The following is a 9,767-nucleotide window of genomic DNA, read 5'->3' on the forward strand; positions in this document are numbered from 1 at the left end:
GGCGCCCTGGGAGCAGTTGGGGGTTCGATGCCTTGCTCAAGGGCACCTAAGTCGTGGTATTGAAGGTGGAGAGAGAACTGTACATGCACCACCCCCACCCACAATTCCGTCCGGCCCGAGACTAGAACTCACAACCCTTCGATTGGGAGTCCGACGCTCTAACCATTAGGCCACGACTTCCCTTGGGGGATGTCATCAATTCACCTGCTGATTGTATTGTTTGACAGGGGACACTGTTTTACCGATGTCTTTGCATGCAGGAAAGATTACAGTCTCAGCAATTATGTGGGGTTTTTCAGATTTGGCTACTATTTTAGTCACAAGATAACTTACTTTCTAAGCATTCTCTGACATTTTTGCACTCTGACTTACTTGACCTTAGTGCAACATTTAACACCACAGACCATACAATTCTTATTGCACTGTTTGAGCGATTGGTAGGGCTTTAAGGTTCTGTTTTAAAATGGTTTAAGTCCTATTTAACAAACAGAAGTTTTTAATTTGCCTTGGGTCAATTTACATAATCTTCGGTTCCTCTTACATATGGGATTCCCCAAGGTTCCTTTTTTGGTCCTATTTTGTTTACATTATATATGCTTTCAATTGGGTCTATTTAAAAAACAAACAAACAAACAAAAAAAAAACGCATATGATATCACTGTTAAACTGATGACACACAAATATATTTGCCAGTAAATAAATAACTCACTTTGGCCACTTCCTGCTTGTTTGAAAGTCCTGAAATCTTGGTTGGATGAGAATCTTTTGCATAGGAATGAATTTAAAGCAGAGATTATTGTGTTTGTACCCCCAATTACATATGGGTCTCCTAAATTTGTTTTAGGCCCTTTATCTATTCATGGTAAAGCCATGTTTAAAAATTTAGGGGTACTTTTGATTAGTTGTTTAAAATGGACAAACTGTTGTTTTTAATGTTGCTTTACAAATAAATGGCCTTGCCTCTTCATCATAACTTCCATTTGTTTTTTGTGTTGCCTTATTCTGTGTCCTGATGGGTGATTTTTTTTTGTCAGATGCTGTTTTAGTTTGCAGTTTTCCCCACAAATCAGTCACAGAGGAAGAGGCCACGATGGATCTCAGATAAAGGATAAGGGAAGATAAAGTTAATGGTCCAGAAGAATCTAGAGCTTTTCTTTTAAGGACATGTCAGCGAGGGAGTTGAGGGGGAGGGAATTAGGATTTTTTTTATTTGTTATTAAGACATCAGATATTTAAGATATATACAGTACAGTATTAAATGTTTTATATACATTTTAGCATGTTAGAAAAGACTGAAGATTTTTTTTTATGGCTCCCCAGTTGGAGAAAACTGGTAAAAACTTAAAACCAACTTTAAAGGTGGAGATCTTTATCATACAATTGAACTTTTTATGCTTATATATTTTTATAAAACTGTAAAACTAGAGATGAAACTAGGTGTGAAATGGATACCCTAATTTGTAGCCTACATATATTTTTGTAACACGTAGGCCGAGAAATGACAGCCTTCGCAATGAATAGACTTTGCAACCTATTTTAGATGTGGAAACTTAACACAGCTATGAAAAATGACCTGGAGACCAATTTGTTTAAAAAATAGAAAAGTTATGTAAATGTTTTTTTTTTTCTCTCTCTAGAATAGGCGGTGTGTAGATATCAATTGCTTGATATTTTGCCTCTAATGCAGTTAAATTCATTTAAAGAGTGACATGAGTGTTGAAATACTTATTAGGAGCCACTCTTTATATTTTATTCTGAGGACCTAAAGTTGCATTTAGATTATTTGCAGTTATACTTCAGAGCTGTTGAATGCTTGAATCTGATTGGCTGACGAACGTTGTAAGGTATGCAAATGTTTTCAGAGAAACGCATGGATAAAGTAGTTCCAGACAGATCTTGACCTCATGTCTATGTTGAATATTTTAAAGAAATGTGCCTCACAATGTGACATGTAGGCTATTAGTAATATGTAAACCTATAATACTTTAAAGTCAACGCTTATCAAAAGATCACAATGTAAATGTACCTGTATAACAACTTACTGTCAAAGCAAATTAAATGTTTAATACTTCCTGGGTGATATTTTATGGTGTTTTCTGAAACGAATTAAATATAACTAAAACTACATAATAAACTGCTTGCATGTGTGTGAATGTTCCCTGAATTTTTAGATTAATGAAAAACACAACCTGTCTAGATTCTTGAATAAACAACACCTATGAGCAGTTTTTTACTGAATCAAATTGAATTAAGTTTGGCCTAGTTCAGGAACAAATGATTCTCATCTTTCACATTCCATAGTGAATGAAGAATAGCACGATCAACATAGTCTGACTTCAGTGAGTCATTTGCTATAAAACTAGTTGCATAAATACTTCTAATACTACGAAGTCAACTAGAGAACATGAATGCACCATAACATTTCACTTATGATTTCTGTATTAACAACTCTTTTTACTTAACAGAGGAACTTGCTGTTCAGTTGTGCCTGAACTATTCATACATGTGTTTGGAGGAGAAAACTGTTAAATTTATGGCCAACATACTCAGATAAAACTCAAAGTCATGGCATTGAAATCTCTACAAGAAAACATCTGCAATACACAAAGAATGAGGACATCTAATATTCATACACCTTCCAGGCACTTAAAGATATTACTTTATTATATGATACAAAGCAGATGTACAAATCGGGGCATCCGTTTCACACCATCTCTAGATTTACAGCTCATTAAGTATTGTCTACTAACAGTAAATCATCATGTCTAACCTGCTTGTGTACACAGGAAGAGCTTTACCTGTCCTCTTCCAGGACAAGAGACAACCAAAAACATGACAGACGACTCTGAAATATTGTGGTAATGGCTAAAGGAAGGACCAAAATAAAAATGATTAAAAACATAGTATAAAAATTGGAAACATAGCAAGAGGAGAGATTATTGCATGAACAAAACCATATATATGACAAGAAAGCTACATCAATGCAGTGATCACTATGAAAAGGCCTCAGGAGTGAATGCCTTTCTTGAAGTTGGGGCTCCTGTAGTGTTTGAATGGCTGTCTGTAAACCCAGACATTTGATTTATGTTGTATTTGTGAGCTCAATGTTTCCTTGACCTGGTTTGTGGTGCATTATGGTATAAAACCCAAGCCATTCATTGTCAGAATGAACTGTTGATCTCGTATTGGAGAGATGAACTAGATTTGATAAGCTGAACACAGAACAAAAAGGCAATGAGTAATATAACGATCGCTATCAAGTTAGAGACACTTTATACACAGGCCAATGTGAATCGCCAAGCAAAAAAACTAAAATATTAGCTCACATTAGAAATGTTTATTCTTTAAGCATTCAGAAAGAGTGGATTTCAAGAAAGAAGACTTGCAAGGAAGCAGGATCATGTATCTTTCAAAGCACCAGAGACAAACTTATGCTTGCGTTTCAGTCTTTTGAAATGAATTTTTAATTGTTTTATTTTCTTTAAACTCCGGACCCATTTCAGGTAGCAGAAACTAATGGAACACTTCCTGCTGAATATGCAAATGCAACCGAAACAGGACATTTCCATGTAACCATGACAAAGATCATCAAACCTGTGTGTATGGAAGAAGGGGCTCCTTATTCAAAGACACATGGTGTTTGACATTACTCTAGAAACTATACCGGGATCTGGATTAGGATTGGTAATGGCCTAGTTAAGTACAGACCCTTTACAAACCACCTCCCTTCAATGCGCTCATTTTTGTTCCTACATGAACTTTATGATCTAAGTGCATGAACTACAAGAAGCCTCACAGTGAATTGCAATCATGTAGCAACTATTGGCCATTTGAAGTAGACAGGGCAACAATTTTGTGAAGGTCAGAGACAGATCTGTGACAATGAGAAAAAGCTGTTCTTTTCCAAGTATCGTCTTCTCCTTCATTATTTGCATTTCCATCATCACCATCACCAATATTAGTCCGAATCAACCAAGCTTGGGGCCAGTGTTCTGAGTCCAATGCCATGAGCACAAAGTTGAGTCCCTTTCTCTCTACTCTAGAGGTTCATTTGGTGAAAGCGGCCACCACCGCCCATAGCAGCTCATTGGCGCCTGACTTAGCAGCTTCAGCCTCAGGCTCGAGATCCAGAAGCACCCGCACCCTCTTCATGGCCAGATCGTACTGGTCGTCCAGCAGAGGAGCGAAGGCGTTCTCCAGAACATCAGAAGAATGTGCCAGGAACAGCAGCGCCAGTACACGCTTATCCATCCGTTGGGGATCGTTGACCCATTTCTCCAGGACAGCCTCCTGGACCTTGCGCACCAGCCGCTGCTTGATGGTGTTGTTGGTGAGCGGGTGGGTGGTCATGTCAAAAAGCAGGAAGTTTTGCTTCTCTGTGGTGAGAACTCCCTTCTCCACCAAGTTCTTAGCCAAGCGCTCTCGCACGTTTCGCAACTGGTAGTGCAGCTTCAACGGATTCCAGGTTTCACCTACAGAACGTAAAAAGGGCTCTTGAAATGAAAGAACAACTGGACTGACCCATTTGTAGTACCTTTTGATATCTGTAGCAATCTTATATCTCATGTCAATATTAATATCTTGTGTCTTATACAAGTCAATGTTGTCTTATATGACAATCTTATTTGCAATATTAAGCTTTAGGTCAACACAATATCCAAATAACTCTGAAGAAACCTTTAATTGTGGGTGATGACATAAATTCCTCTTACTTTCCAAGCACAACAGCTGGGTTTCAGAAATAAAAACACTAATTTTCTCTGTAGCGAAATTGGTTTTTAACAACTTTAAACCTTTAAAGACAGGCATGCTGCGAGTTGCAAGGTTGTTAATCTATGCTTTTGTTGATGCCATCAGACCACGTTATTTCAGCTTATTTTTATTTATTTTTTTGTTATAGAATTTGTGGTGAAAAGCTATTGCCAATGATTCTGTACAGAGAACCCCACCGATCAGAGTTGTAATGAGCAAACTACACCAAAAGAGCTTTCAAGTGATGTCCATGAAGCATTGTGAATGATGCAGGTGATGTGTATTAAATAGTAAGTATTCTTATTTCTAACTGTAAATTAATAGTTTCATATTTCTCCATTGTTTTGAATTAGATTATGTAATTTGTAGTGCTTCTTGGGATTTGTAGTTCTCTCCCTCTCTAAAGCCATTGAGGACACAGTCTTTTACCGTTGTCTTGTCAGATTTTTTTTATACGCTGCTTCAAATCAATGTTGGTAATGTGATTCACCTTGTAGCTGGACGGTTTGGTTCAAAGCTTATAAAGCTTTAACAAACACTTCTCTAAAATCCTAGAAACCATTTAATAGCTCACAATTCTATTTCCCTTTAAAAAGCATCACATCCCAGAAGTAAAATGTCATCATTCACAAGCTTTTACAACTGCCTGTATGACACAGAAATGTGATATTCTAAATTTTTCAAATGTTTTTGATCAAATAAAGAAAGTCAATCAGGTGTAAAACAACACTGGGCCCAATGATTTTCATTGCATTAAAAGAACATTGATAGACTTTAAAATAAATAAATATCTATATATAACAGTGAACTTTCCCTTGACAATAAATACCTTGTTTTCTTGTACATATACTGTATGTTGTATCAGATATGTTCGCAACTCACCACTTAACAACTCAATCCAGCTCTGGACTGTCTCTGGAGGCTGAGTCTCTTTAACATGTTTCAATGCCTCGTCTAACAACATATCTCCAGTGGGGGCATCCGATTTACAAATCACCTGAACAAACAGGTTCAAAGAGTAAAGATCAAAGTGTAAAGCATGTTAAAAACAAGTCCCCCAAAAATCACACGCACCTTTCTGGTTAGCAGGCTTTTCCTCCTCATTCCAGACACCTCTAGTTGCAGGCGTCCTCTTATGGCAAGTTCAATCAGCATGCATCCTCTCAGTCCAGACGATATGCAATCATTCCAGAATGATGTGTAACCCTGAGCAACAAAAAAGTCCACCAATTATTATTCAAGATATATGCAATTATTATTGGCGTGGATATGGAAGAAATTACATGCATGCATGCATAAAGTAACAGACATAATGGCTTTAAAACTTTACATTTAATGCCATTATGTTCCTGACTGCATTCATTTTTTGTGAAATTTTGAAGTTATTGGTCTAACCTTTACAAGCTAGGTTGTTTTGCAACTGTTATATGGAGGGACGTTGTAAAGAGTTACATAATTTACACTTAAAAAACAGCCTTTCAGTCTTATTTTACACACACGCCTGGGACCCTCGTAGAAGGCTAAATGGTGAAGCTCTCCAGGACCAGCTGCTCTTAAAACACTTAATCTCTGTCGTGTTACAGGATTTATCTAGTCCTTCAGTTACGAGCCGCTTCCTGGCGACCATTTGACTAACAAAGCCACAGAATTCGCGTCAAACCTCTCTATCCTTGAGTCCGAGCAGCAGCACCTCTTCCATCAAAGTCAGCCGCGTTTCTTTAGCGTCTCCCTGGTCGTCGTCGTCCTCTTCTCCGCGGCGGGACTCGTGCTCATCCTCTCCGGGGCTTTTCTCTTTATCCGCGGCGGCGGCGCTACGCGAGGCCTCGGTCCGTCTCTGCACCAGGCCCGAGTTTCTCTGCGTTAGGGAAGCCATTGTTTGCACAAACCTAAAACACCACCGTGTTTAAGTCATTTAATTATACATCCGCCACAAACGGTAATGTCTATATTTGCACTCTTCCGTGCCCTTAGAACTGTTTAATTAATATACTTTCTGTTGACGTGGATGTTTACATGCATCCGGGACGTTGCCCCGCCTCTTCCACGCTTATTTCCTTATTCAATATGGCGGACAGTGATGACGCAATGACGCATCAATGTGACATCAATGTGAACGTTTGCACTAAGACGTATCCTATTTCTGTGGGTGACAAATTTCTTCTTCTTCTTCTTCTTCTTTTCATTTTTTGGCAGATTGCAACCATGACTTTTAAAGGTGCATACCGCCACCTACTGTATCAGAGTATGTAACATGAGCTATATCCATTGGTACTACTTTATATCAAAAAAAAAAAAAAAACCCTAAATAAAAATTCTATATCCTATTGTATATCCCTATATTTTTTAGATATTGTATAACTGCTTTCTGTGTATCCTTTACCCCATCTCCTGTTGTGCCTAATAAACCTTCAAGGTTCCACTTCCTTCCTGTCTGACTGATCTTTTGTTTTAGCCTCATCCTCTCATCTCTATATTTATTACAATATAGCAATACATGTTCTACATCTTCCTTGGACCTACATTCCAAACATTCATCTGATGGACTTTTGCCCATTAAAAACAGTGTTTTATTTAACCCTGTGTGATCAAACCTTAGCCTGGTTAAAACACTCTCCTCTCTTCTGTTACTTCTATTCACACCCTGAGCATTAATAGATTTTTGCAAGCTGTAATATTTCCTTCCACTTTTATCCACATCCCACCTATCCTGCCATTTCTTTAACATTTCTTTTTTAATTATCGCCTTAGCTTCTCCTTTTCCAAGAGGTATATTTATGACATTATTCATCTTAGTTGATTTTTTTGCTATATTGTCTGCTCCCTCATTCCCTTGTACACCTGTGTGGGCAGGTACCCAGCAGAATCTCACATCTATCCGTAGTCTCTGTAATCTAAATAAACTTTGTTGAATTTCTAGCATTAGATCTTCTCTATTAGATTTCATATTTTGAATACTATAAAGAGCTGCTACAGAGTCAACACAACACACCACTCTGTCTGGTTTTACTTCCTCAACCCACTGCAGTCCTACAATAATCGCCATCATCTCTGCCGTGTACACTGATGCCTGATCGGGTAATCTTTTCCCAATGCTTATATTCATTGTTGGTATATATATTCCTATTCCTACCTTGTCCTCTTCATCTTTAGATCCGTCTGTATACATATCTAAATAACTGTAATATTTGTTCCTTATGTACTGACTTGCCAAATGTCCTTTCCTACTCTCTTCCCATTCATTTTTTAATTCCAATATATTTAAGTCTATCTCAGTTCTTGGAAATAACCAAATAGGGATATTACTGATAGGTGTAGGGGAATTAAACCATATATTATTTACTCTATATTCCTCTGACTTAGTCTTTATTACCCATCCAAAACCATTACCTTTAAAAGAACTATACTCCCAACATTCCTGAATAATGCTCTTAGCATGGTTCTCAAACCCACATCCACTTAAGCGACTCCAGTATGTAATCATGATTTTATCTCTTCTCAGGTCTGAGGGCACTTCTCCTAACTCAACCTGTATTGCTTTAATTGGTGTTGATCTCATTACACCTGCACAGATCCTCAATGCTTTATTACTAACTCTATCTAACTTCAATAAATGGGTTTTAGCTGTTGCTCCATAAACATAACATCCATAATCAATTGTTGCCCTCATTAGAGCCCTATAAATATACATTAATGATTGTTTATTTGCTCCCCAATCTTTCCCCACTACCGCTCTCATTAAATTTATGACTTTCTTGCATTTTGATTCCACCTTTTCAATGTGTGTTTTCCATGTTCCCTTTTGATCTAACCAAATACCAAGATATTTAAAATGATCTACTGTTTCCATATTGTGGCCATATAACTGTAGCTTCTGTTTATCTATCCCTTTCTTCCTGGTAAATATCATATGACAAGACTTACTTGTAGAAAGCTTAAATCCCCAATTATACGACCATTGTTCTACCTCTCCTATTGCTTCCTTGATTTTACTTCTCACCCTTATGGCATCTCGTCCTCTTACCCATATGGCCCCATCATCTGCATACAGAGCTGACCCAATCCTTCTATCTAGATTCATAAAAATATCATTGATCATAACATTAAATAAAACTGGACTAATAACACTGCCTTGTGGAATTCCATTAACAATTTCAAATTCCTCAGATACGTCTGCTCCCACTTTGACTCTAAATCTTCTTTCTGACAGAAATTCTAATACCCAGTTATATAACTTACCTCTAATTCCCATTTTATTCATTTTAATTAGTAACCCCTCCCTCCACATGGAATCATAAGCTTTTTCAATATCAAAGAATACAATACTCATTATTTCTTTCATTTTAAATGTTTTCTCTATCTCGTTGCTTACTTTCACAACCGCATCCATTGTGGAACGCCCTTTTCTGAACCCACTTTGATATGGTGCAAATAATCCTCTGTGTTCAAGGGTGTAGTTAAGTCTTCTAACTAGTATCTTCTCCATCCACTTGCATAGATGTGATGTTAGGGCGATAGGTCTATAGTTACCAGCATTATTAGAATTTTTCCCAGGTTTATTAAATGGCAATATTAACGCACTCTTCCAGCTTTTGGGTATTTTACCTTCTTCCCATATCTTGTTAAATAATTGTAATATTATCTGTAATACTTTTTCAGGTAGTTTCTGGAACATAACATAACTCAGTTGATCTTCTCCTGTAGCAGTATTCCTAATACCATTTAATACTATCACTAGTTCATTCATATTCATTTCTGCATCCATAGTACTTTCCTCATTATCTTTTTTAATATACACATCCCTATTTTCCTTAAGAACCTTCTCTTTATGTAGTCTATGGATATCATCTAAATGGTCACCACTATGCACACTGGCAAACTTCTTTCCCAACATAGTTGCCTTTTCTTTATCTGTTATTGCCAGTATTCCATCATCCTCTAATACTGGTATTTTAGCATACACTTTTTTCCCACTCATTTTCTTTAGCATTGACCACACCTCTCCTATTTTTACTTCA

At 37.2% G+C, this 9,767-nt stretch overlaps 1 protein-coding gene across 1 annotated transcript; it reads right to left on the reverse strand.

Moving 5' to 3' along the window:
* Positions 1–2,626: 2,626 nt before the first annotated feature.
* Positions 2,627–6,818, reverse strand: LOC128021396 (Golgi phosphoprotein 3). Its single transcript, XM_052608525.1, has 4 exons — positions 6,413–6,818; positions 5,827–5,958; positions 5,635–5,749; positions 2,627–4,472 (listed from the first exon to the last, which is right to left on the reverse strand). Exons 1-4 carry the CDS (start codon positions 6,623–6,625, stop codon positions 4,048–4,050), a joined length of 885 nt encoding a protein of 294 aa, XP_052464485.1. The 5' UTR covers positions 6,626–6,818; the 3' UTR covers positions 2,627–4,047.
* Between the last annotated feature and the right edge of the window lie 2,949 nt (positions 6,819–9,767).

This window comes from Carassius gibelio, chromosome A10, assembly GCF_023724105.1.
Source record: "Carassius gibelio isolate Cgi1373 ecotype wild population from Czech Republic chromosome A10, carGib1.2-hapl.c, whole genome shotgun sequence".
NCBI classification, from domain to species: Eukaryota; Metazoa; Chordata; class Actinopteri; order Cypriniformes; family Cyprinidae; genus Carassius; species Carassius gibelio.

Excerpts from the sequence above, each read along its gene's own strand:
- LOC128021396 (XM_052608525.1), bottom strand. The coding sequence starts at position 6,625 with ATGGCTTCCCTAACGCAGAGAAACTCGGGCCTGGTGCAGAGACGGACC. Across the intron at positions 5,959-6,412 it reads TCGGACTCAAGGATAGAGAG|GGTTACACATCATTCTGGAA; the intron begins GTTTGACGCGAA and ends TTTGTTGCTCAG. Across the intron at positions 4,473-5,634 it reads CTGGATTGAGTTGTTAAGTG|GTGAAACCTGGAATCCGTTG; the intron begins GTGAGTTGCGAA and ends TACGTTCTGTAG.